Consider the following 27,621-nt stretch of genomic DNA (forward strand, 5'->3'; position numbering starts at 1 on the left):
ATACCTCTGTATTCTAGTTGCATATTTGGATGGCTCTTGCATTTCAGGGAGAATTCCCTTGCTCTTTATTCATGCATGAATATCGTTGGCCAGAGTCTTGTAAAGTCTACTCTGTTCAGAATTTGGAAGAGAGTGTGACAGTGGGGCTTGCATGTTTCCTGGAATGTAAGCTTCAGATTATATCTTTGTTGGTTTCCAGCATCCACATTTAATTTACATTATATGCGTTTATTTCAGGCTTCATGATGAGAATTGTAGAATTGTCACTGAAGAACATGTCCAGAAGTCTTTTTGTTTTTAAATTCCCTTTAATGTTTTGTCTGGGTGTCTTTAAATCAGGTACCTACCTTTTAAGAATATCTAATGGTAGCGTAATTCAGGTTGTTGAACACAGTACACGTCTTCCATTTTTACAAGCTGGCGTCTCTGAGCACCAGTGTTGTGCGTGCCAAGTGCTGAAGTCTCCCCCCTCCCCCCGTCTTCTACACATACGTGTGCATACTCACCAAGTTAGTAACAGCTCATTTCCTAAAAACAAGTTTATGTGGCGTATTTCCTCAGGAAACTTGGAATTCTGGAAACATGGATTTCTGGGGCATGCTGTACTATCTTAGATAAACTCATCTTGGTCCAAAATATCTACGTGTGAAATTGGCTAAGTAAGGACCAAAAGACTCCACCAAAGATCTTGATCTTAAAACTGGGGACAGAGCTAGAAAATACCAGAAGGTTTTGTGCCTATTCGCACCACCTCAGCTCTGCCTGGAGGCCTCCTCCAGGCTGAACATCCCTGAGTACTCAGCGACTCCCCGGACTCTGAAAGAGAGACCAGTTACTCAGGCGTGATTGTCGGCTGCCCTCTAGCCCCCTCTTGTGCTTTTCCTCCATTGGTGATACAGTCCCCTCACCTCCTCTGCTGTTAGACTGAGTCAGACCGTGTAATTGTTTTTGAGAAGAGTGTAGCAGTTGTAAACACCTCCACTTTGAATATGTTATTGAAAAGCAAATTGAGTTATTTTGGAAACATGGAAAGTTCTTTTCTAGAATCACGAGATCATGTTTTTCACCCATACAGATGAACAATAATAATTAGGTCATCAGAGTGTCTACTAGCAGTCCTGTGCAAACACGCTACCGAGAAGGAAAATGTCTGCTCTTAGCTAACAGTAATAGCCTTGAAATGGAAAATAAGAGTCTGTGTACTTCACTTAAATGAAACTTAAATTCTGGGAAGTGTATGGGAAATGGGAGGTAGGAGAAAGGTTGGGAAATGGGAGGTAGGAGAAAGGTGTGTATATGAGGGCATATAGTATTTGCTGTTAGAGAACTTGGGATTTTTTTTAAATAATATTTTACTTTGTTTTCAGTGAAAGTTTACACAGCCAGTTAGGCTCCCATTTGACAATTTCTACACAAACTGTTCAGTGACATTAGTTACATTTTTCATAATGTGTCAACATTCTCTTAATTGCATTCTGGTTATTCCATTTCTAATACTCTAGTTTCCCTACCCCCTTATTGTCTCAGCTTTGTTTTAATTGTTGACCTTTTGGTCTCATATAGATGGTGTTTTCATGGAGCACGTTACTCATGGATAACATCCATTATTTTGTGTGCCGATCCGTTATTTCGCTAAAAGGTGGCCTCAGGATAGTTTCAGTTCAAGGTTTAAAGAGTATCCCGGGGCAATAATCTCAGGGCATCCTCTAGTCTCAACTGGTCCAGTAAGTCTGGACTTTTTAAGAATTTGAAAAATTTGGGTTATGTTCTGCATTCTTCTCCCATTCTGTTAGGTTCCATCATGGTTGGTAGTGGTAGACTGGCACCATCTAGTTCTTCTGGTCTGAGGGTAGATGAGGCCGTGGCTTGTGTAGACTCTTAGCTCTGTAGACTAGTTTCTTCTCTGAGACGTTGGTTTCCATCTGAAAGTTTAGGATTTGAAATGTCCAGTTACCTTAAAACAAAAGAAAAAGAAAAAAAAGACAAAGTAGATTATATAATCATTCAACAAACATTATCACCAACTCTTCCAGACACTGTGTGGGCCACTAGTGACACAGAGAAGAATAAGGCACTGATCCACACTTCAGACAGCCCACAGTCCAGGGGGGAGGATGGACTGTCAAACACACAATTCCATGTCGTGTGGTTAGGGCAGTGATGGGGATGTTTACAGACAGACATGGTAGAAAATGACAAAGCCCACCCTGAAAGCTGAGGGCTGGGCAGAGAGAGGAAGGTAGGAAGAGACCGGGGAAAGAGAGTGGAATCCAGGCTGAAGACCCAGCATAAACAGGTGGTGAGAAACGGCGTGGTGGGTGGGTGATAAGAGCTGCAGAAAGCGCAAGGATGCCTGGTGCGGAGAGCAGAGAGAGGCCGGTCAGCTCGTGGTGGTCTCGCACGCCATTCTACAGAAATTAAAAAAAAAAATTAGACTTAATTTAATAATTGTAACAATAACCGGTAGCTGTGGAGTCAGTTCTGACTCATGGTGACCCCATGTGTGTCACGGTAGAACTGTGCTTTTCACTGGTTGGTTTTTCAGAAGTAGATTGCCAGGCCTTTCTTCCCAGGCACCTCTGGGGTTGAGGCACCTCCAGTTTTTGATTAGCAGCTGAGCTTATTAACCATTTGCTAGGTACTGTTTATGTTTTCTGCAGCCAGGGTACTGTTCCAAATAATTCATATGTGTTAACTATTGTAAGCCTTGCAACCCTAAGTGATAAATATGATTATTCCCATTACAGTGGTAAATATGATTATTCCCATTATATTGATGAGGAAATAGAGGCACCTAGAGTTACAGTGGAAACCCTGGTGGTGTAGTGGTTAAGAGCTATGGCTGCTAATCAAAAGGTTGGCAGTTCAAATCTACCAGGCGCTCCTTGGAAACTCTATGGAGCAGTACTGCTCTGTCCTATAGGGTCGCTATGAGTCAGAATTGACTCGATGGCAGTGGGTTTTTTTGGTTTGGTTTAGAGTTACAGTGGGCTGAGCCTGGGTTCAAACTCTGGTCCTGGATCTTGGGAACTCTAGTTCTAACCACAGTGCACGTAATGCCGAGACACTAAAGTCTTTTAAGCAGGGGAGTGACTGGTCAGATTTTCATCATAGAGAGATCACTCCAGAGTCTGGACTTGAGGGTGTGAGGGGAGTCAGTGAGGAGGTTGCTGCTGGACCCCCTGTGAGAAGTAAGACAGACCCGAGCCAGAGACCAGGAGTGGGAGAGAGAGGAATCATTGCTTTGTCTAAATCCTGTGCAGGTCTTTCGCTAAGGACATTGAAGCTTTCTCTCTTGTGCCACTTCAGTTTTGGTTCTGTGCATCCAGGAGGAGGGTGTGAGCTGGAGCAGTCCACAGGCAGGGCAGTGGCTTAGCGCTGCCAGTGTGCCTCCTGGCTGGCAGCTCCTTGGAGGGTTTGTGTCTTCCTTCAGTGGACACGCTTAGCCCCAGCTCTGCCCTCAAGGTCAACACATAATGGCTCTAGCCTGGAAATGCCTTCTCCAGAAATGACGCTTGACTTTATTCCTCCTTGTGCTTGCTGTCTGAATGTTCTTTATTTTCTAAATATGAGTGGACAGCTCAAGATTTGTAAGGCACGTTATCAAGGAGATTCGCAGCCAGGGATACATTTACAAAACATGCCTACGTGATAGATACACTCTTTTAGCTCTTCCTCCCACACGGGCTCCCTCTCCTTCCCCATCTTGAGCCGATTCTCCTCGCTGACAGCTCTAACTGCATACAACACAAGTCCCCTCCAGAACAGCTTTTTCTCTTTACCTTTGTTCCTCCTACAGGAGTTTGGCGTTTTAACTCTTCATACTAATACCACTTCCAGAGGAGTTTAGCTAAACTGCATTCCTACACCCTGTGCCTTGTGAAGTTGTCGGAAGGCTTAAAACTGAGCTCAGCGTCAAACAAACGTGCATTGTTGTCGAGTCCCTTCTGACTCATGGCGACCCCATGTGTTTCAGAGTAAAACTGTGCTCCATAGGGTTTTCATGGCTGTGACCTTTCAGAAGCAAATCGCCAGCCCTTTCTTCTGAGGCACTACTGGGTGGGGGGCCAACCTTTCCATTAGCGGCCGAGCGCTTATAGATTTAAATGCTGGGCAATTTTCAGGGCTATTATGAATTTGGAATTACTGTTTAATTCATTTGAAATGCACCCACTGCTTGGGACCCTTGGCTCGTTCCTATTACCTTGAGCCAGAAGCTGTGACTAAGGTGGCAGCATGGTTTTGTGGGGTTGCCATCAGTTAGCATCAACTTGAGGACAAGGGTAATGTGGTTTAGGATTGATGGCATCACACTTCTTGCCCAGTGTTGTCGCTATTGCCTCCGACTACCTGGCAATCACCTGTTTTGAGTCCCATCTTACTCTCTGCCTGTGAGAGGGCTCCCCTAGGTCAGCAGTTCACATAGTGTGGTCCACATGCCCTTGAGGGGGGTCCCTAAGACCTTTTCGGGGGTCCACAAGGTGAAAACTACTTTTGTAATAATACCAAGAAGTTGTTTTCCTTATCAAGTGATGGTGCAGATGCAGCGGTGGGTCGGACTGCCACCTTCTCAGTGACAGTCAAGCAATGGCACCAAGCTCACCGCCAAGCATCCTCAGTAAAAGAAAAAAAATGCCCGTTTTATTTGTGGATGTAGTTGATGAAGCAGTGAAAGTTGTTAGTTTTTATTAAATATCGACTCTTGAGTACACATGCTTTTAAGGCACTGTGACAAAATTGGAAATACGCAAAAAACACACCTGCGTACCAGCACACAGCGAGAAGGACTGGTACTACGGAGGGGGGAGTTGAACCAGCCACTTTTTAGTTTTTTGTAAAAGATCATGTTTACTTAAAAACAAGACTGACAGTCATACTTTGATTATTCCAGCTGAGGGATTTGGCAAGCATTTTCGCCAAAATGAATTGAGACTGTCACTTTTTAGAAGGGCAACTGATAATATTTGTTGCCAATGATAAAATTCAAGCTTTCAACCAGGAGCCTCGAAGCTTCCCATACTTAAAAACTGATAAGATTCACGGTGATATTAGTGAATGTGATTTTTTTGTTGTACTTTATAATAAATGCACTAATATTTAGAAGATCTAAATATAACTCATTGAACCAATATTCCCAGATGATCAGTGTGTGATGTTACAAAATTATCCATGGATAAAAGATCTGTTTTAAGAACAAGATAACCCCCTGAAACGAATCCCATTGGTGTCAAGTTGATTCTGACTCATGGCGACCCCTTGTGCTACAGAGTAGAACTGCAGAACTGCTCCACAGGGTTTTCTTGGCTGTAATCCTTATGGAAGCCGATCGCTAGGCCTTTCTTCCATGGTGTTGCTGGGTGGGTTCGAACTGCCAACCTTTGGGTTAGTTGTCCAGGGCTTAATTGTTTGCACCACCCGGGGACCTTTTAAGAGCAAGACAGACTAGTAGATTTTAATATAACAGAGCGTAAATGGTCATTGATGTGGCTTCAGACACCACGTTGCGACTGAACTTCAAGACAGTACCACTTGTCGAGTTTTGATGAAATATCAAAGGAGAATATCCACAGTTATCTGGGAAGATTCTTAAAATATTCAGGACTTTTCAGCGACATGTCTGTGCTTTCATATATTCATCTAAAACAGCATATTGAAACAGATTGAATGCAGAAGCAGATATGTCTGTCAGGAGGCCAGACGTTAGAGATTTGCAAACATGTAAAACTAGTGACACTCCTCTCACTAGTGTTTTGTTGTCGTTTTAGAAAATAGAGCCCACCGTTCTGTTAAACTAATCAGTAAATAATTTAAATGTTTCTGTTTTACTTTCTAATGTGGTAAATATCAGTTAAGTATAATCCACATACGCAGAAGTTCTTTGGGTTGTTAGTACTTTTGAAGAGTGTAAAGGGGGTTGTCCTGAGACCAAAGAGGGAGAACTGCTCCCTCCAATAATTTAATTCCTAGCTTGAATTTTTAATATAACTTGAATTTTTATGGCAAAACATGAGTCAATACAAATAAACCACCAGGCAGTTCATTACCAAAACAAACAGGTTGTTAAATTGAAGTAAAGAGCTCGTTCTCTAATGGAAGTTTTAGGTTATTGGACATCATTTATACAAAGCCTTAAAAAACCCTAGGTCCCCTAAAATCGAGGGATCCAGAAACATTTTCTTCAAAGTGCCAGATAGTAAGTATTTTAGGCTTTGTGGACTGTGTGCAGCAACTCAGCGCTGCCATGTAGACAAAAACGTAAATGAATGAGCCTGTCTGTGTTGCAATAACACCTTCTTTACTAAAGCAGGTGGCAGGCCAGATTTGGCCAGTAGGCCATAGTTTGCTGACTCCTACCAAATTTCCTCTAAAACAACATTACAAGATTTTTTTTGGTGATATAGCCAGGTATCCTTTATATGTTCATTGTGTTCTAAAAGTTCATTAATTTTGGCTATCGAGTGCTTTGACCATTTGCACTATAGGGCCCCCATCCCTTAATTAGGTGAGCCTACTTTCCTCAAGAAGGAGCCCTGGTAGCACAGTTTAAGCACTCAGCTGCTAACTGAAAGGTCACTGGTTTGAACCCACCAGACGCTCCAAGGGAAAAAGATGCGGCAATCCATTTCCTTAAAGATTACAACCTTGGATACCCTATGGGGCAGCTCTGCTCTGTTTTATAGGGCCGCTAGGAACTGGCATCAACTTGACAGCAATGGGTTGGTTTTTTTTTTTCCCCCTCTACCTCTTCTTCGGAGACCCTGATGACATAGTGGTTAAGAGCTCCAGCTGCTGACCAAAAGGTCGGCAGTTCTACTTTGTCTCCTTGTCAGCCTCTGTTACATGCGAGCTGACATTCAGGCCTGATTTTCACCCGAGACCTCTCAGCCCAACATTCAGAGACTATGGGGAAGTCTTGATGTCGAGTAGAATGAAGCAAGGTGTAAATTTATGTTGTAGTTCAAGCTTGGTGAACCAGGTGTACCTCTTCGGAGTATAGAGAGGCTTGGTAGTCAGTGATATTGGTGGTCTCTCGCACCCTACAGTGCTGCCATGGTAAACAGGCCTTCCTTGGGAATACCCACCCAAACCAAACGCACTGCCGTTGAGTCCTTTTCAACTCATAGTGACCCTGTAGGACAGAGTAGAACTGCCCCATAGGGTTTCCAAGGCTGGAAATCTTTACGGAAGCAGACTGCCACATCTTTCTCCCTTGGATCGGCTGGTGGGTTCAAACTGCCAGCCTTTTGTTTAGCAGCCAAGTACTTAAGCACTTAACCACTGTGCCAACAGGGCTCCTTCTTCTAGGAATACAGCGTGCTTTAATATTGCTCTCGCTCATGTCTTACTGGCATCATCACCACCCTGTAAGGCTGCACAGAAATCAGGGTTGTTTTTCAGTACAAATTAGCACCAAATAGTCTTTGTTGTTGTTGGGTGCCATTGGGTTGGTTCCGACTCAGTGACCCTATAGGACAGAGTAGAACTGCCCCATAGGGTTTCCGAGGCTGGTGGATTTGAACTGCCAACCTTTTGGCTAGCAGCCAAGCTCTTAACCACTGTGCCACCAGGGTTCTTGCACCAAATAGCAGTAAGGTGAAATTCAAGGCTGTGGGTCTTCTCTGTGAGGGAGCCACTTGACCTTTGTGAAGGCAGGAGCAGTAGACACAATTCGTATTTCTCATGACCAGCTCCTGTGGTCTAGAAGCAACAAGAATCCTCAAAGTAGCTGCCCCTGTTTTCTGGCCTCTTTACATGGTCCCCCAGATTCCATCCTCCAACGTTTTGGAGTCTTTGGAAGAATGGCTGCATAAAGCACGTCACATGTAAAGAATGTGGAAGTATAACAAACATCTAAGCAGAACTTAAATGATATAAGATTGCTTATAATTGCATGGATTTGTATATAGTTCCATGCTGGGAACTATATACAAACTGTCCACGCGGGATCTTGTTCTAAATAATAAAGTATCTGAAAAATATGTGTGGATATCTTAACTTTATTGCTGCTGTCTAATTAGCTTCAGGCATTGAAAGATTTACTTTAACATTTTTTCCTAGATTATGTGATTCTACAGGGAAAAAAAGTAAGCTTGTCACTTGTGTGCCCTTAGATTCTCATGACGCAGTTCTGAGATTTAACTCAGCTCCCACGCGTGGTTATGAGAAAGATGTTGGAAATAAAACCACCATGCGCATCATTAATTCCCAGGTAAGATGGGTGTGGTGTTTTGGCAGATGTATATTGTCATGGATTGAATTATGTCCCCCACAAAATGTATCAGCTTGTTAGGCCACGATTCCCAGTACTGTGTGGCTGTCCTCCATTTTGCAATTGTAATTTTATGTTGAGAGGATTAGGGTGGGACTGAAACACCACCCTTAGTCAGGTCACCTCCCTGATCCAATGTAAAGGGAGTTTCCTTGGGGTGTGGCCTGCACCACTTTTATCTCTGAAGAGATGAAAACAAAGCCAGCAGAGAGGGAGGACCTCATACCAACAAGAAAGAAGCACCGGAAGCCAAGTGTGTAGTTTAGACCCGGGATTACTGCACAGAGAAGCTCATAGTCCAGGGGAAGATTGATGAGAAGGACCTTTCTCTAGAACCGACAGAGAGAGAAAGCCTTTCCCTGGAGCTGACGCCCTGAGTTTGGACTTCTAGCCTACCAGACTGTGAGAAAATAAATTTTTCTTTGTTAAAGCCATCCACTTGTGGTATTTCTGTTATAGCAGCACTAGATAACTAAGACATACATTTTGTAGGTAAATAGTTTAACTGGATGAGTGAAGAGAAATTAACTGGTCATCCATAACCATGACATTTGGTTATTTCTAAACTAAACCAAAAAATCAAACCCATTGCCATCGAGTTGATTCCACCTCATAGCGACCACATAGGAGAGAGTAGAACTGCCCCATAGGGTTTCCAAGGAGCAGCTGGCGGATTCGAACTGCCAACCTTTTGGTTAGCAGCCTGAGCTCTTAACCACGGTGCCGCCAGGGCTCCTGGTTCTATCTAGGGGTCTTATAATTACAAAGAATTAAAGGGCGTGGGGGGGGTGCAGAGAAATAGGGATTTAAGTGTGACATGAATGAAAAAAATGAGACCCAAAGGAAAAATTGGAGTAGATATACATTATATATATTCAATAGTCATAGACTTAAGATACTGCATTCTGTGAACTGAGAAACAGCCAGTTCAACTCAGAAAAAAACAATTGCAGTGAGAACACCAGCAAAGGTACAAAAGTGAGGTGTCCAGCAGGTGTGAAATGATTCCTTTGTGCTGGGGTCCTGCTAGGCCTTCTGTGCAATTCCTCACTTACGTAGTAATCCTGAATGACTCCCATTTTATGAAGAGGAAGCCGAGCGAGAGAGATCAAGTACTTACCCATGGTCATCCAGCAAAAGTGGAGAAGCGAGATCCAAGCCCAGGCTGTTCACACACGACTCCTACTCGGTGGTATCCGAAGAGAAATTCTGGAAAAAGCCTCCAGCTCCTTAAGAACAAACAACAGAAAGGTCTCCTTGCACATTCCCTGGATTTTGAGTTGCAGCATACGCTTCCGCAGTCACTGGGCCTTTATGAAGATACAAGCAATCCTTTTAGACACCCGTTTGGTATAAAATATGTGATAGATTTCTGAACATTTTCCAGCTTTATCACAGTTTATTGAGAACCCACAGATGTGTGTAGTGTTTCTCAGACTATTAAAGTTTGCAGGTGCATTTTAGTCACTGGATATGTTCTGACCTAGTAGATGCCCTGTCAGGAATTTACTAAGTGAAATCTGAAGGCCTGCAGGGTAGCTGGACACCCTGGTGGCCTAGTGCTTAAGTACTATGGCTGCTAACCAAAAGGTCAGCAGTTCGAATCCCCCAGGTGCTCCTTGGAAACCCTATGAGGCAGTTCTACTCTGTCCTGTAGGGTTACTATGAGTCAGAATTGACTCAACGGCAGCGGGTTTTTTGGTTTGGGGAGGGTAGCTTTGAACTTAAGTCCATAATTTGAAAATGAAAAAAAAAAATGAAAATTGATTGTACTGTTGAAAGTGAAGTACCTCTTTTCTTCATGTTCTTTTATGAAAGTGCTCCAAATTTATAGCCAAGTTATTCTCAGAACAAACCACGACAATTTCTAAAGTTTCAAAACTCTGTGGAAAAGAAATGAGGTGATGAGTGATTTATTAGGAGTTTGCAGAACAGAAGATTAGCTTTCTGCGTAGTTCACGAAGCCAGGCAGCCTGCAGCAAGCTGAGAAACAATTACCGTATTTTCTTAATTCACAGATGTCGTGCAGCAAGTAAAGAAACAATTACCGTATTTTCTTAATTCACAGATGTCGTGGATGGTAAGATCCACCAGCTTTTCTGAGAGAAGGGGAGATAAACCCCACCAAATTACAATACGTGTCACCTGTAAGATACAGCCTACCTTTGGAAACAATAAAATGTGCAGGGGGAAAAAAATGCCTCTTGAAACTGAGGAGAAACACTACATTTTTCCAAAAGTGTAGTAAACAAAGATGATTGGCAGATGAGATTGAAGAACTCATCCAGAACCAGATACAGCCGCAGAGGGAGGACTGTCACACCCTGTGGCTGATTCAAGCATATTGACTCTTTCTGTGTTTGTCCTGTGGCTGGCACTCTGGAGGTGCCTTAAAAGCCCCATTTACCCATGCCCACCTCTCTCTCCAAATTACCTGTCAAAGCAATCGTAGAAGAAGAGGTTGGGGGCCTGAATTAGCCCAGGAATTGCATCTCTACAGAGCTGACTGGATGCTGCTAGAGCTGGGTAAAGTGCTGGGGAACATTTAAGCTCATTTCCCCGAACATTCTCTAAGTGCTTCAGCATGCTATGCCTGCCCTTCTTCAGACCCCACTGGAAAATAGGAAGTCTGAGGAGCATTTTCTCTTGCTTCGATTCCTCTTTTTAACTTTTTTTTAATGCGTGTTAAAAATATAATCTTTGAAGAAGCAAACACTTGTTTTGAAATACTTTTCTGTACATTTGCAGATTCTGACCAACCCCAACCACCACTTCATCGACAGTTCGTTGTATAAAGACGTCGTTTTGGTGGCCTGGGACCCTGCTCCTTACTCCGCAAATCTCAACCTCGTAAGTGTTTCCTTTAGTGCCTGTCCTAGTTTCCAAGGGCTGCTGTCACAGAAATACCACAAGTGGGTGCCTTTACAAAACAGAAATTTATTTTCTCAAAGTTTAGGAGGCTAGAAGTCCAAATTTAGGGCACCGGCTGTAAGGGAAGGCTCTCTCTCTGCCAGCTCTGTAACCCTGGAGCTCTTTGGTTTCTTGTCCATCTTCATGGGGCATCTGCCGTCCCCTGTTTGGGCTTCCTTGTCTCTGTGCCTGTGCTGCTCCTTATTACTCAGAAATGATTGGGTTTAGGACACACCCTACACCCATAAGGCCTCATTACCATAACAGAGACAACCCTGTTCCCAAATGGGATCACATCTACAGGTGTAAGGGTTAGGATTCCAACACATATTTTGAGGGAATGCAGCTGAGTCCTTCCCCAGCCGCAGAGCAAGTAAAGGATTAAGCTTCGACAGACACACTGAAACTGATCATGGATACCGATTACATACATACGTGTTAACGCCATTTTCCCTCCCTGGTTACAGGAGCGTATTTGGTGGGCCATTATCCATCTCATGCTCAAGTGCATTTGTTCTGGAGGATTTGAGAAAAAAAATGTAGAATGTCTAAATGTTTAGAACTTCCTAGGTACACTGGAAGTTGGGCTAATTAAACTCAGAGTTTTTAAATTGCAGTAGGGTTACATCACCTTCCAAGCAGTTACGAGACCTTTTGGAATAAATTGGAAGTACTTGGCAAGAGAATCTAAACTTTGTGAATCAAGAGCTCATTATTATTCCAATGAAACCTGTTACAGGCATTTGTTGAGTGTGCCTCTCTTTGGTGTCCACCTCTAAGCCTTTTTAATCTTATGTGATATAGCTCAAACAAGATCATTACCAGCCACCAAAATACAAGCAAGTTATATTAGTGAAATTGCAGTGAACAGAAACCTGTCTGTAGGAGAACATGCAGCTAGCTACTTTTGGGGAAACCTTGCGAGGAAAGCTGGTGTACTTGTTTTTTAATGAAGGGTAGGAATGATGGATGAAAGTTAACCCAGCGAAAGATGCCGTCAGCTGTGTAAATGAATGTCTTTTGTGTTGGCCTCAAGCAAATGCAACTTTCTTAAGATAAATGTGAGATGACTCACATTGGCTGTAGATAAGAAGGAACTTTCTAAGAAAGCTGCCCACAGTAGAATGGGTCCCTTGGGAGAAAGAGGTTTGGGCACTATGCATCTTGAGGCTGAGGCTAGATATTTACCTAGAATGATTGCTAACTGGTTCTTAACCAGGGATGCGAATCCCCTGGAGGGTATTTTCCAAACCACGTCTGTCATGGCCCTGTTTGCAGAAATGTGGGACACAGGCTTTCTGTGTGTTTTTTGAGAACACCTCTATTGAGAATCATGCATCAAATGAGTGTATGTACTTTTCACCTTCCTTCCCAGCCTGAGGTTTTCAGATTTTAAGCTCTGACAACTTTCTTGCTTTTTGGGAACAGACAGAGAGCTTCTAGCTGTTTGAGCTTGTTTCTCCCTCTGTTGGAAGCATCCAAGCCCAGGGCACAGTGCCATTCAACTTAAAGGATATGGGCAGCAACTGAGCTGAAATCCAAGTGTCATGGCCTATTGCTGTGGGGGCCTGTGCTGTGATAATGCTATGTGAGGATCTGGGTGAGAAGAGTGAAAGGAACAATTCCTTCTCTGGTCCCACACTTCCACTGCTTCCTTCCAAGGGGCATGTAGCTTGGGGGCCACAAAGTAATCTGGTCTAGTCATGTTCAAAAATAGTAAGGCCACAGATCAATGGAATATTACTTGGGATCTTAATACAGTATGTGCAACCCATGGTACCTCTTTGAAGGGAGCATGAGTTGAGCCTCTCCCACACATACCTTCTCCAAATCCTATTTCATGGTGGCACCTGAGATACCACTGAAGACTTTTTTTTTTTTAAATCAATCTTATTGTGCTGTAATTTACATACAATAAATCTAAGAGTACATTTTGGTGAGTATTACCAAATCTGTACACTCATGCAACCACCACCACATCCAAGACATAGAATGTTTCCATCACCCCAGAAAGTTCTTCTGTGCCCCACTCCCGTCAGTGTCCCCATCCTCGACTCTGCACCTGGCAACTACATTTTTCTGTTACTACAGATTAGAATTGGAAAACTTACTTTTAAAATAAAACTATAGCCATGGGACAAATCTGGTTGCCACCTGTTTTGGTAAATAAAGTTTTATTGAAACACAGACATGTCCATCCATTGCGTATTGTCTAGGCTGCTCTCATGCTATAATGGCAGGAGTGAATAGTTAGGAGAGATACTGTACGATGCCAAAACCTAAAATGTTGACTATTTGGCCCTTGATGGAAATAGTCTGCAGACTGCTGATCCAGCCCATTTCCTTCAATTTACTAAAGAATAAAGCGTTAGCCCCTGCTGGGGCTCAAATCCTGGTCTCTGTACTCTTTCCCTCATGCTAGTGAGAAAGGGCCTATAGAAGTAATGGATCATCTTCTTTCCCATCTCCCTCCCACCCCAGCCTCTTCTCCCAGCCTCTGAATCCACCCTACTGGCTGCTGCCCTGCTTTCATTGTGCTATGTATCCTCTGTACTTGATGGTGTTGATTTTTTTCCTTTTAGTGGTATAAGAAGCCAGACTACAACCTGTTCACGCCATATATTCAACATCGTCAAAGAAACCCAAATCAGCCATTTTACATTCTTCATCCTAAATTTATATGGCAGCTTTGGGACATTATCCAGGAGAATACTAAGGAGAAGATCCAGCCCAACCCACCATCTTCTGGTTTCATTGGTAGGTAAATATTAAAAATTGGAATGATTGTGTAGGAGGGCAGGGCCAGGCTTGATATTTAACAAATATATACAGTCATGTTACATAGTAGGGACAATTCATAGGTGATTTTGTAGGGCAAATTGATTGAGTAAGAAAAGAGAAACGCCCTGTTCCAGTTATCTATTGCTGGGGAACAGACTACCCTAAACTTTAGACGTGTAAAGGGAGGAACTGTTTTATTTCTCTCATAATTTTCTGGGTTAGCACAGGCTTGGTGGGCAATTCTCTTGTTCCACATGGCTTCAATGGAGTCCACTCAGTGGTGTTCAGCTAGTTCGTGGGGTGGCTTCACTCTCCTGTGAAGATGGCAGGGGTGGCTGGAAGGCCAGGCGCAGCTGGGACTGTTGACCATGTGCCTGCAGGTGGTCTCTCCTGCGTGGTGGTCTCAAAGGTACTTGAACTTCTTAAATGCCAGCTCAAGGCTCCTGGAGTATTCCAAATGACTGGAAATGGAAGTCCCCTATTTCTTAAGACCTGAGCTTGGAAACTCATCCAGTAGCCTCACTCGTGCTTTATTCTGTTGGCCACAGCGGTCCCCGAGCCCAGCAGATTCAAGGGGAGGAAGCAGATTCCACCTTCGGATGATGAGCATGGGAGCAATGTCGGGAAAACTGCAGCCTTTGTGTATACACATACACACTTTTTTTTTAGGTGAAAGGTGCAAGTTTACAGCTCTAGTTTTCATACACAAATTTATACACACATTGTTATGTGACCCTAGTTGCTATTCTGTGATGTGACTGTCTAGTCCTCCATTCCGCCCCGGGTTTCCCATGTTCGTTCAGCCTGCTCCTGTCCCTTTCACTGCAGCCTTGTTTAATTCACATACCCCATCACACTGGTTGTATGATGCCAGGCTGATGAGCGGAATTTGTGACCACAGGATTGTGCCGTAAATATTTAAGATTACTGGTGGTTTGGGGCTTTGATGCTACCAGTTCTAGAATCTTGTACAGCTCTCTCAACCAGAGAACCCACTGGCTCTAATCCAAAGATGACTTTTATATGACAAGATAATCAAACATGGGTTATTATAATTTTTTGCAACCATGCTTTGATCCTCAAAGTTTGTGGTTTTACCCCATTTTCTTTATGTTTTGTCTTACCTCATTATTTCCTACTTACTTTGACTTTACCCGAGCCATGCCTACCTTGATTTTACCCATGTAGGACCAAGCCAAACCAAACCCACTGCCATCGAGTCGGTTCTGACTCATAGCGACTCTATAGGACAAGGTAGAACTGCCCCATAGTTTTCAACTAGCGCCTGGCGGATTTGAACTGCTGACCTCTTGGTTTGCAGCCCTAGCACTTAACCACTACACCACCAGGGTTTCCCCATGTAGGACAGTATACCTTAGATGTCCATGGCAATATGAAAGGCTTTAAAAAGACCAGAGGATATTAATTTTGTGTGTAAAAAGTTGTCATGTTCTCTACCCCGATTTCAGTTGATTTACAACCCTGCACTTACCCGGGCCATATAGTGGGTCCCACTGGATAAGCGAGAGATTGATAGAGATTACAGTGGTTTGGTTATGGGTACAGGGCCCGCAAGTTGCCTGAATTGAGGCTTGCAGATTTGGGGGTGAATTTTCAGTATTGTGACAGTGTGAAATGTTCTAGGTAAAATCCAAGAGAGGATTTAGAATATGAATCTGCTTATTATTTTCCTGAGCACAGCTTCTTTCCCCCCACCCCCTTTAAAGTCATGCCTTTGACGCTCTTTGTTTCCAAATCACTCTTTTGAAATCCTAAATTCTTTATCTTTTGTGCAATTTAGAAGGACCCTGTTGATTTAGGAAAGAAAGTGTAATCTGGTTTGTCAGCAAAGGATAAACAGGATAGGATAATGCTTAGAGAACATAATAGACTGTGGCAGAAGTTTAATAAAGTCTTTTTCATTTTGTTGCCTTCTCATGAGTTCATGTGGCTAATATTTGATTAGGACAAAGGCTTTAAAATAAAACGAGGTGGGCTGTCAAATACACTGATCATCTACATATAGTTTGAAAAATTCAACTTATATAGTCATAAAAAAAAAGCTATGAAAAATACTTTCCCATGTGTATGCTTTTTTTTTGTAATTGTGGTAAAATATATATAACGAAACATTTGCAATTTCAACCATTTTTGTGGGTATGGTTTTACATTTTCACTCGCACAGTTCAGTACACAATTGCATTCACCATATTACGAAACCATTACGACTCTCCATTTCCAGTTTTTTTCATCACCCTTGACAGAAACTCAGTGCCCTGGAAACAATGACTCCCCCGTTCCCCTCCCACCTGCCCCTGGTAACCACTAATAAACTTTTGTCTCTATCCATTTGCCGATGCTAGATATTTCATGTAAGTGGCATGATAATATTTATCCTTTTATGTATGACTTGTTTCACTCAGCATAATGTTTTCTAGGTTCATCCATGTCTTAGCATGTATCAGAACTATATTTCTCTTAATGGCTGAATAATATATTCTACTGTATTTACTGTATGTATATACCACATTTTGTTTATCCATTCATCTGTTGATGGACGTTTGTGTTGTTTCTGCCTTTCGGCTGTCGTGAGTACTGCTGCGATGAGCATTGGTGTGCAAGTATCATTTGCATCTCCGCTTTCAAGTCTTTTGGCTATAAACCTTGGATTGGGATTGCTGGGTCATATGGTAATCCAGTGTTTAACTTTTTAAGGAAGTGCCAAACCGTTTTCCGCAGTGGCTGCACCATTTTACAGTCCCTCCAGCAATGGAAAAGGGTTCCAGTTTCTCCACATCCTCACCGATAGTTGTTTTCCATTTTTCTTAATAATAGCAATCCTAGTATGAGGAGCCTAAGTGGTATAAACGGTTAACGTGCTTGACTGCTAGCTGAAAGGCGGGAAGTTTGAGTCCACCCAAACATTCCTCTTAGGAAAGTCTTAGAGATCACTTCCGGAAACAATCTGGCATTGAAAACCCTATGGAGTAGAGTTCTATTCTGATACACATGGGGTCACCATGAGTCAGGGATGACTCAACAGCAACCAATTTAATGGTTGTGAAGTGGTATCTCATTGTGGTTTTGATTTGCATTTCCCTAAAGACTCATGATGGTGAACATCTTTCACATGATTATTGGCCATTCATATATCATCTTTGGTGAAATGTCTATTCATGTCCTTTGCCCGTTTTTTCATTGGGCTGTTTATCTTTTTGTTGTTGAGTTGTCAAAACTCTTTATATATTGTGGACACTAAATTCTTATCCGACATATGGTTCCTAAATAATTTCTCCCATTCTGCAGGTTGCCTCTTCACTTTCTTGGTAAAGTCCTTTGATACAGAAAAGTTTTCTAATTTTGATGAAGTCCACTTTATCTGTTTTGTTTTTTGTTGCTCATGCTTTTGGTGTCATATCTAAAAACCCATTGCCAAAACTGGGTCTGAAGAATTATCCCTGTTTTCTACTAAGAGTTTTATAGTTTTAGTTCTTACATTTATGTTGTTGATCCATTTTGAGTTAATTTCCGTATATGGTGTGAGATTTGGGTCCAGGTTTATTCTTCTGCATGTGGAGATCCAGTTGTCCCAGCACCATTTACTGAAGATGAATTCTTCCCCCATTGAATGGATTTCCCATGTGATTTTGCTGAAAGAAATCATACTACATATGGCCAGCTTCCTTGCAGAACTGTTTATTGAGAATTTGGAATTTTCAGAGCCTGATGCTTGCTTTTAACTCTTCATTTACATAAAAGAGGAGAATTGTATCTTCATGTGACATCAGGGGTGTGTGTTGGGGCCAGATAGGTTTAAGTTGAATTCTATTGTCACTTACCACCTTTCTGACCTTGGGCAAATAGTTTAGTCCTCTGAGCCTCAGTATCTTCATATGAGAAATGGGAATAATAGTAAAACCTAAGGATGAGGTAGTTGCTAGTTTTTGTTACTATTTTGTAGCACGCTGCTGTCTCATATAGTAGCTGTTAGCCACATATGGCTACTTAAATTTAAATGAATTGGAATTAAATTACAGTAAAACTTCAGTTCCTCTGTCATGCTAATCCCAAATCAAGCTTTCAGGAGTTGTATGTGCCTACTTCTTACCTGTTGCTGTTGAATTGGTTCCAACTCATAGTGACCCTATAGGACAGAGTAGAACTGCCACATAAGGCTTTCAAGGAGTGGCTGGTGGATTCAAACTGCTGACCTTTTTGATTAGCAGCTGAGTCCTTAACCAGTGCACCACCACAGCTCCCACACATGCCTAAACCAAACCAAACCTGTTGCTGTGAAGTCAGTTCTGACTCATAGCCACCCTACAGGAAAGAGTAGAACTGCCCCATAGGGCTTCCAAGGAGCGTCTGTTGGATTCAGACTGCCAAACTCTTAACCACTATGCCAGCGGGGTTTCCCCACATGTGCCTAGTGGCTACCATATTGGACAGGACAGGTATAGAACATTTCCTTCATCACGGAAAGTTGTATGGGACAGCACTGTAAATTTTGCTAATGCCCAAAGAAAATGAAAAAGAGCAAGTGAATAAGCAGGCATTAGGTTCCTGCTCAGTAGGCTGCGCTCTGTGAGTGCAGATACAGATGCAGTAAAAGACATGGCCTGGCCTCGTTAGATGGATTTTGCTGCTGTTGTCCCTTGTCATATTTAAGTGCACGAACCCTCTCACTAAGGATCACTGTTAGATTGCGCCTGAGATAGCTCTGCCCAGCAGAGCACAGTCCACCCCCTGAATCCCCTTCTGATGCTATTTCAATCCTTTACACTTCCTCTTTGACCTTTCTCAGAAATATGCTGACAGACAGTGTCTATTTTATAATTTATCTGATGTTCTTAAATACCGGTAAAATAATGTCACCCATATATCAATCTGTCTGCCATAAAAATGTTCAAAAAAATCAATGAGTATTTTTTTTTTTCGTGTAATAAAAAAAAAAAAAGTTTTCCAAATGCCCCTTCTGGGTTCTGAGGCCATGTTCCAAAGGTATTGACTTTTTGTCTCACCACCTCTTTTCCAAACACTCTAACCTCCAACACCCGTTAGTGAACTAAAGAATCCATTGTAGAGTTGTTGAGATGGATTAGAAAGAATGTTTCAGTTTGTACAGGAAAGCTTTCTGCTCCGAGTCATTGGGTAAACAGGATGCTTCTCCTTAGAGAAGCGCATCCTGGGAGTTTCCTTGGTGTGACGCTTTCCTCATTAGCCTATACCTCCCCCTGGAGGTGAAGCAATGCCTATTTATTGATGACTTCTTACCCGTATGTGAAAAAACTTTCACATTTAGTTACTTACTATTTTTAAATCCTCTGCATATGCTTTTATGGATCTGCATGTGTAAATTAGAGGGACTCTGCTCTGTTGTTCTAAAAGTTAACTATTTTGAACACAAAAGACATTTCTTCTTATGAAAGTGTATCCAATGACAGTGAGATTCCCAGGGAAACACACCTAAACCCATTTAATGTAGTGTTATTTAGTATTATCCAGAGGTTTTGTGACTGGGACTGAATTCATTGTATAGGAGGGAAGCAGAGAAGATGAAAGGGAAGTCATTCATCAAGTGGACACTGATTGAGCACTGCCTGTGTGCCAGGCACAGGGCTGGGCCCCAAGAGTATGATGGTGAAGAAGCCAGTGCAGTGGGGGGCGGACATTACAACTGTGTGTTCACAGAGATGAAGTATAATTAAAGAATGAAATGCATTGAGGGCAAGGAAGTGTCTGTTCTGCCCATCATTGTGTTCCTGCTCTTAGCCAGAAATACAGTAAATGCAAATAAATACTTATTTGGTGAATCAATGAGTGTTCTAGCTCAGTGGTTCTCACAGTTGAGCATGCCTCAGAAATGATATCCCAGAGGGCTTTTGTATTAGTTATCCTTTTCTGCAAAGCAAATGACTCCCAAACGTAGACACTGAAAAGGACATTTAGCATCTCACACAGTTTCTGTGAGTCAGTATTCTGGGAGCGGATCAGCTGGGTGATTCTAGCTCATGAGGTTGCAGTCAAGCTGTGTAGACTGGGGCTGGAGGTTCTCCTTCCATGATTCCAAGACGACTTGTTTACCTGGCTTTTGGCAGGAGGCCTCAGTTTTTCACCGTGCAGACCTTTCTAAGGGGCTCTTTGCACGTCCTCACTGTGTGACAGCTGGCTCCCTCCAAAGCAAGTGATCTAATGGAGAGGGCAAGAAGGAAGCCACGATGCATTTTATGATGTCGTATACTATCACATTTGGTACCTGCAGTTGTGACACAAGTCAGTCCCATTCCGTGTCAGAAAGGCATGAACACCAGGCGGGGATTACAGGCAGCCATCTCGAAGGCTGCCTACAACAACTTCGTAAGACACAGATTGCCAGGCCTACTCCTAGATTTTCTGAGTAAGAGGAAGTGGTGAGAATTTGCATTTCTAACAAATTCCCAAGTGAGGTTAATGCTGCGGGTCCTGAAACCACACTTAAGAAGCACTCTTCAAGCTTTTTAGAATCCTGAAGTTGGAGGGCACTTAAGGAATCTAGTCTACCATCAAGGGGATAGACATGCATTTGGCTTAGTGGGAGAAAAAGGGGATTTTAGAATCATTATTAAGACCTCACTTTCCCCCAATCTCTCATTTCTCGCAATACTTAAATATAGGTGGAGTCATTATTTTTATTTCTGTTTAGTTAAAATAATATAACTTATTACAAATGACTTATTTGTTTTTGTCTTTCAGAATTGTGTAGTATTAAGTCCTATATTCCAGCATTATTAGATTTTCAACTACAAATTATTCCTTTTATTTATTTTTATTACAAATGACTTATTTGTTTTTGTCTTTCAGAATTGTGTAGTATTAAGTCCTATATTCCAGCATTATTAGATTTTCAACTACAAATTATTCCTTTTATTTTAAAGACATAGCTGTAAAATTTACTCCCATTATTACTAATGGATTCATTTCCATGTCCTTAAAATTTAAGGTGAAGCTGACTGTAAATGTCCTTATGAAAAATGGATTTTCTGTTTCATGTTCTATCAGATTCTTGGATGTACTGCTTCGTAAGATAATGGTTGGGAACTAACTATACGCACCCAGCTATTACTGATTTCAGGAAACGTACCTCTCAGTAGTAACATTCAGATGGTTCAGCCAACATCTTCCATTCAGGAACCATAACATCTTTTTTGCACCTTTATTAGCCACTCTTAGCAAGAGTAGTCCTCGTGATGGCACACCAATAATGTTATCTTACCTTGTTGGATTGGAAGCAATGGTAGGCTTGCGTGTGTGTGAGTTTGTGCATGTACACATGCATGTGTGTTCAGCTGGGAAAGGGAAGCAATAAATGTTGAAGGGAAGAAGAGTCTAGAAGCAAGTTCTGTAAAGTGTATCAGCCTGACAGTTCCTTAGTAAGAGAAGACCTGGAGATACTTCTGTGTCATAATTGGCTTTGTTCAGAAATGCCCCTGTAGCTAGGGCTGTGTTTTCTCTTCAGTTCTGTAGTATCTATGTATTCACACTTCCCATGGAGAAATTTCCCTCTTGGACAAGTTATCTTTATGAAATCATATTTGGACAGAAATAATTAGTTTGTGACTAAATACATTTTTTTTTAATTTGGAAAAAATAAGGCTTCTTTTTCTGCTTAAAGAGAAAGAGTGTTAAGTTGTAGAATGTGGGGAACACATTGACCTAGTATAGTGAAGAAAGCAAGACCTAAGAACCTCTTCACCAAAACTCATTTTATTGTTGGAAAAACATCTTATTTCAGAAGTTCGCAATTCACATGTATAATTTATCAAAGCTAATAATTTCCTACGCTTTCTTTATAGTAAAACTGAATTAGAGTGCATATGTGAACAGCTATAATAATTGACGCTAAATGCATTTTAATATTAAATGAATTAAACTGTGCTACTAAGGCCAAAGATGAAGAAATTCAGGATTCTTACCAACATCCGCAATCTGAAGTTGATCAAACATGCAATCAAGATGCATTGATAATTACTGGTGATTGGAATGTGAAAACTGAAAATGAAGAAGAATGATCCATAGTTGGGAAATATGGCCTTGGTGATAGAAACGATGCTGGCGATCGAAAGAATTTTCCAAGACCACGGACTTCTTCATTGCAAATACCTTTTTTCAACAACATAAACAGCGACTATACACGTGGACCTTGCCAGGTGGAATACACAGGAATGAAATTAACTACATCTATGGAAACAGACGATGGAAAAGCTCAATATCATGAGTCAGAACAAGGCCAGGGGCTGACTGTGGAACAGACCATCAATTGCTCATATGCAAGTTGAAGTTGAAGGAAATTAGAACAAGTCTACGAGACCCAAAGTATGACCTTGAGCATATCCCATCTGAATTTACAGACCATGTCAAGAATAGATTTGACATATTTAACACTAATGACCGAAGACCAGACAAGTTGTGAAATGATATCAAGGACATCGTATATGAAGAAAACAAAAGGTCATTAAAAAAACAGGAAAGAAAGAAAGAAAAGACCAAAATGGATGTCAGAAGAGACTCTGAAAGTTGCACTTAAACATAGAGTAGCTAAAGCAAAAGGAAGAAATGATGAAGTAAAAGAGATGAAGAGAAGATTTCAAAGGGTGGCTGGAGAAGACAAAGCAAAGTATTAATGACATGTGCAAAGACCTGAAGTTAGAAAACCAAAAAGGGAAGAACATGTTCGGTATTTCTTAAGCTGAAAGAACTGAAGAAAAAATTCAAGCCTCGATTTGCAATGTTGAAGGATTCCATGGGCAAAATACTGAATGACGCAGGAAGCATGATGGAAGGAATATGCAGTCACTGTACCAAAAAGAGGGAAACCCTGGTGGCGTAGCGGTTAAGTGCTGTGGCTGCTAACCAAAGGGTCGGCAGTTCAAATCAGCCAGGCACTCCTTGGAAACTCTATGGGGCAGTTCTACTCTGTCGTATAGGGTCACTATAGTCGGAATCGACTCGATGGCACTGGGTTTGTTTTTTTTTGGTACCAGAAAGAATGGGTGGACCTTCAACCATTTCAGGAGGTAGCATATGATCAAGAACTGACGGTACCGAAGGAAGAGGTCCAGGCTGCACTGAATGAAGGCTGTGGAAGCGGCAGTCAAGAAATCAAATGACGCATTGCCTCGGGTAAATCTGCTGCAAAGGACCTCTTTAAAGTGTTGAAAAGCAAAGATACCACCTTGAAGACTAAGGTGCACCTGACCCAGGCCATGGTATTTTTAATCACATATATGCATGTGAAAGCTGGACAGTGAATAAGGAAGACCGAAGAAGAACTGACCCCTTTGAATTATGGTGTTGGCAAAGAATATTCAATATATCATGGACTACCAAAAGAACAAACAAATCTGTCTTGGAGGAAGTACAACCAGAATGTTCCTTAGAAGCAAGGATGGCAAGGCTGCATCTTACATACTTTGGACATGTTGTCAGGAGGGATCAGTCCCTGGAGAAGGACATCATGCTTGGCAAAGTACAGGGTCAGTGGAAAAGAGGAAGACCCTCAACAAGTTGGATTGACACCATGGCTATAACAATGATCTCAAGCATAACAGCAGTTGTAAGGATGGCACAGGACTGGGCAGTGTTTTGTTCTGTTGTGGGTAGGGGCGCTATGAGTCAGAACCGACATGACAGCACCTAACAACAACAAGCCTTAGCCTATTGGGGAGCTTCCTGTTCACAGATGAAGAGCATTTCTCTCTTTCATCCCTCGTTGGGGATTATCTCGAGCTTGATGCTATGAAATCGTTTTGATTGTACCATAGCCTGGCTGAAGATAAAGAATAATTTACTTGGAATCCATGGCTTATGTTTGCTCTCATCATGACAAGTATTTTTATAAAAGGTGAACAAACTCAGCTGAGGTCCTAGAGCATGGCTGAATCAGTGCCACTAACATGCAGTAGGGTATTAAGACAAAACCAGGAGGCACTAGATTTGCGTCGCCTGAAGACTATCAGGCAAACATCCTTGTAGCCATGGGTTCAGTCCAACATCAGTATAAAGATGGAACTCGTTTATAATGCAAAATTGACAATTTTTTTTGTCGTACAAACCACACCACTTCCCCTTCTTTTTTAAAGGCAGGCATCTTTATGATAATGTTATAAGTAATATTTCTGAAATTTGTAGATGCAAACACTAATTTCATGTTTTTTAATACATGCACCAGTGTAATAGGCTTTAAAACAAATCATACCTTTCCTTTCCATTTTCTGTTGCAGTTTGGATTTTAATGTTCCAATATATCATCCAAACTCAGAACATTAACACAAAATAATAAGCTACTTAATATCCATATTTCCTGTAAAGGATGAATCTTGTATGTGTGCAATAATCAAATAATACAATATAAACTAACCACTGTCCTTCTAATATTATTCTTGTATTATATGATTGCATTTAATTTGGTAAATGGCTCTTAAATTTTTATTTTATCACATCAAGCTCCAATTTCCAAAACCACCTTTTAGTTAAAAATATTTTCTGGAAATGTCACTTAAAAAGTCAGTTTTGCTCTTTAAGAAATCTTAAGTACAGGTATCTTAGTTTTTCATTTTATGTTTGACTTTATAGAGAAAACAGAATATACTTGCTAGATTTCTGTTAATATTCAGTAAACTTAGCCTTCTCCCCTCACCACTCATTTAGTAAAATATTTGCAAGATTGTCACGTGTTGGTCATAATAAAATTTAAAGTAACACCCCAGATCATTCGGAATAATAAAATATTCTCCTTGATGAAAATATTCTTTCATTAAATGGAAAAAAAAAAAAAGGTCCAGATATAAAACAGAACAGTGCAAGTAACAGGAAAAAATACCGTCTTAAATCATTTCTAATAAACACACACACGTAAACTATATGCGAAATAAATTATGAATTTCTGAGAATGACCAACGTTCTCAGTAGAGTTGTTAGAATGAATGCTTATGGGGGAAACCTAATTCACTGAGAATCTATAGTAATCTTAACATGAGTTAAAGCCTGCCTTTTATCCAGGTTTTGGAGCAAATAGGTGTCCATACTGCTTTATGCTGAGTTACATAAAATGACATTTAATTAAGACCAGTAAGCATGCTTTTTAATTGGTTTGATAATTTTATTGCATTACACAGTATTTAAAAACATGTATTTTGGCAAAGGAATGCCCCTGGAGAGTCATTAAAAATGCCTGGAAAATATTAATACTTTTTTTTTTCCTTCACATGAATCCCTAGTATGAACTCATTTGTAAAAACTGGCCAAGTAAGAAACTTAACATTAATTGAATTCTGTTTGAAGATTTTAAACAGATGGCTGGATGCCCGTTTGACTGGTTTGGAAAAATACATTTAAAAACTTCTGAACTTTCATCTGCCTATCAAAAAGTCATGTTCCATGTTGAAAACAGTAGAACTTTTCTTCATGATGAAAGCAGTTAAGTTTTGATCGCCCATAAACAAACTAACTTAACATGAAAGTCCCAGAAGTGATTTTTTAAAAATTCCATACTGAATAGCAGAGTATTAGAAGATTTATATTCTTCTTGCCTTTTAGGTAACCCTGAGCAGACATAAGAGAGAAAATGAAAAAAAAAGAAATAAATTTTTTTTAGCATAAACAGATGTGAATTCCCCATGTTGGCCTGGCATGAGGAAATGATGACAAGATAACATGATACTTTGAATGTATATATATATGGTACCTGTGCAGGAAAGAAGTAGCATAGCAGCCTGCCTGCTTATGCTTCGGCCTATTGTAAGGTTGCACCTTGGCTGGTGTCTGGGAGCTTGGATTTTGGGCTGTCCCTACCCTTTTAGGAAACCCTGGTGGCGTAGTGGTTAAGAGTTTGGCTGCTAACCAAAAGGTTGGCAGTTCGAATCCACCAGGCGCTCCTTGGAAACTCTATGGAGCAGTTACACTCTGTCCTATAGGGTCGCCATGAGTTGGAATTGACTACACAGCAGTGGGTTTTTTTGTTTGTTTGTTTCACCTACACCTCTAACTGATAAGCATGGCTCAGTGTTGACTTAATAACATGCGTCATACTGAACACCTGCTTTCCTCCTGGGAGTCTTGAATTTTGGTATCTGCCAGGCAAAGGCTGCCTGTGTGACCAACCTCCATTAAAAACCCTGGGTTCCTGTTCTTTAGCGAGCGTCCCTGATTGTCAACATTTCACACGTGTTGTCACACTTGTTGCTCATCTTGTATAAGTCCCCTGGGAGAGGACTCTGAAGCTGGTGCCTGGTTTTCCCTGAACTTCATTCCATGCACCTTTTCCCTTTGCTGGTTTTGCTTCATATCCTTTTGCCATATTAAATCAGCCATCGGTACAATTATAATGCTGAGTCCTGTGAGTCCTGCTAGTTCAGAATCTTTGAACCAGGCCCTTTTGATTCAGTACCTTATTGGTGGTAATTCAGGTAACATCTGGCAGCCATATGTTGTCACTACCTCATTTGTGGTGACAAGGCTCCACATCACAAAGCTCAATTATGGGTCCGTTTTCCTCCTATTTTCAAATTTAAAATCAAGTTCTTTGTTGTTGTTAGTCGCTGTTGAAATGTTTCTTATTCACAGCAACCCCACAGGTGCTCCATAGGGTTTTCAAGGCTGTGACCTTTTGGAAGCAGATCTCTATGCTTGTCTTCTGAGGTGCCTCTGGGTGAGTTGGAACCATTCGGCTAGTGGTGGAGTTTTTTAAGTTAATTTAGTTTTTTTTTTTTTTTTTTAAAAAGAAGCTTCCTCTAAATTCCTGGTTAGTATTGCACCCAGCTTAATGCATGTTGAACTTAATTTGAGGGGGCTCCAGTTGTACGTTAAGGCTCTGGCCTTCCCAATCCTGTCCTCATCTTGCCTTCCTTCGTAGCTACTCCCCACACAACCCTGCTTCCTAACACACATACCCTGAGCTGTGCTAGAACCATTACATACCTCTCAACAAGGATGTCTACCTATTTTTTTTTTTTTTTGTGACACATGAAATTTCATTTTCAGGTTTTATGTATTTCTAATAACTTGGCTGCTAACCAAAAGGTCAGCAGTTGGAATCTACTACCTGCTCCTTGGAAACTCTGTGGGGCAGTTCTACTCTGTCCTGTAGGGTTGCTATGAGTCAGAATTGAGTTGATGGCAACAGGTTTGATTTTTGGTTTAATAACTCTTAGGAAAACTGAAATGTAGACTTGATCACGTTAAGAAAATGATTTCAAAATCCAATATGTGACAGTCTGAATCTAAACTCAAACTTATGAGTAATAATGGCCTTAAAAAAATAAAAATCAAAGTATGCATATGCCAACTAAATTGACCATACTGGCTGAAAAAAGCTTAAAATATTAAAAAATATTCTCCTCCATTTAGTCTATAAATCCTCTTGTCCACCTTTCATGTATACCCAACAGGTTGACAATTAAAATTTTCCCTTCACTTTGAAGGTGCCTCCCTACCAATTCTGACACCTGTACTGCAGCTGGCTGCCATTTAAACATTCAGGGCGCATTCCTCTGTTACTTGAAATTTAGCTACAGGAAGCCATACTTTCCATTGAGAGAACAAAACGATGTGAAACCGTTGTTGCTAAATCTCCCCTGGATTGGCAGAAATGAGGAGGAATTACGCATAACCCACTTTTGAATGGA

The 27,621-nt window shown here is 41.3% G+C and overlaps 1 protein-coding gene across 6 annotated transcripts in view; it reads left to right on the forward strand.

Annotated features, from left to right (window-relative positions):
• The window catches only part of ST6GAL2 (ST6 beta-galactoside alpha-2,6-sialyltransferase 2), an 88,686-nt gene that overhangs the window by 54,596 nt on the left and 6,469 nt on the right, over window positions 1-27,621 (forward strand). For 5 of the 6 annotated variants that reach the window (XM_049857301.1, XM_049857299.1, XM_049857303.1 and 2 more), the window contains exons 3-5: window positions 8,112-8,209; window positions 11,018-11,119; window positions 13,762-13,936. In XM_049857301.1, coding sequence (XP_049713258.1) covers window positions 8,112-8,209; window positions 11,018-11,119; window positions 13,762-13,936 — 375 coding nt within the window. Of the gene's footprint in view, window positions 1-8,111; window positions 8,210-11,017; window positions 11,120-13,761; window positions 14,047-27,621 lie in introns of those variants that run through there. The other variant, XM_049857304.1, reaches the window with a different exon arrangement.

Source organism: Elephas maximus, chromosome 17 (assembly GCF_024166365.1).
Source record: "Elephas maximus indicus isolate mEleMax1 chromosome 17, mEleMax1 primary haplotype, whole genome shotgun sequence".
NCBI classification, from domain to species: Eukaryota; Metazoa; Chordata; class Mammalia; order Proboscidea; family Elephantidae; genus Elephas; species Elephas maximus.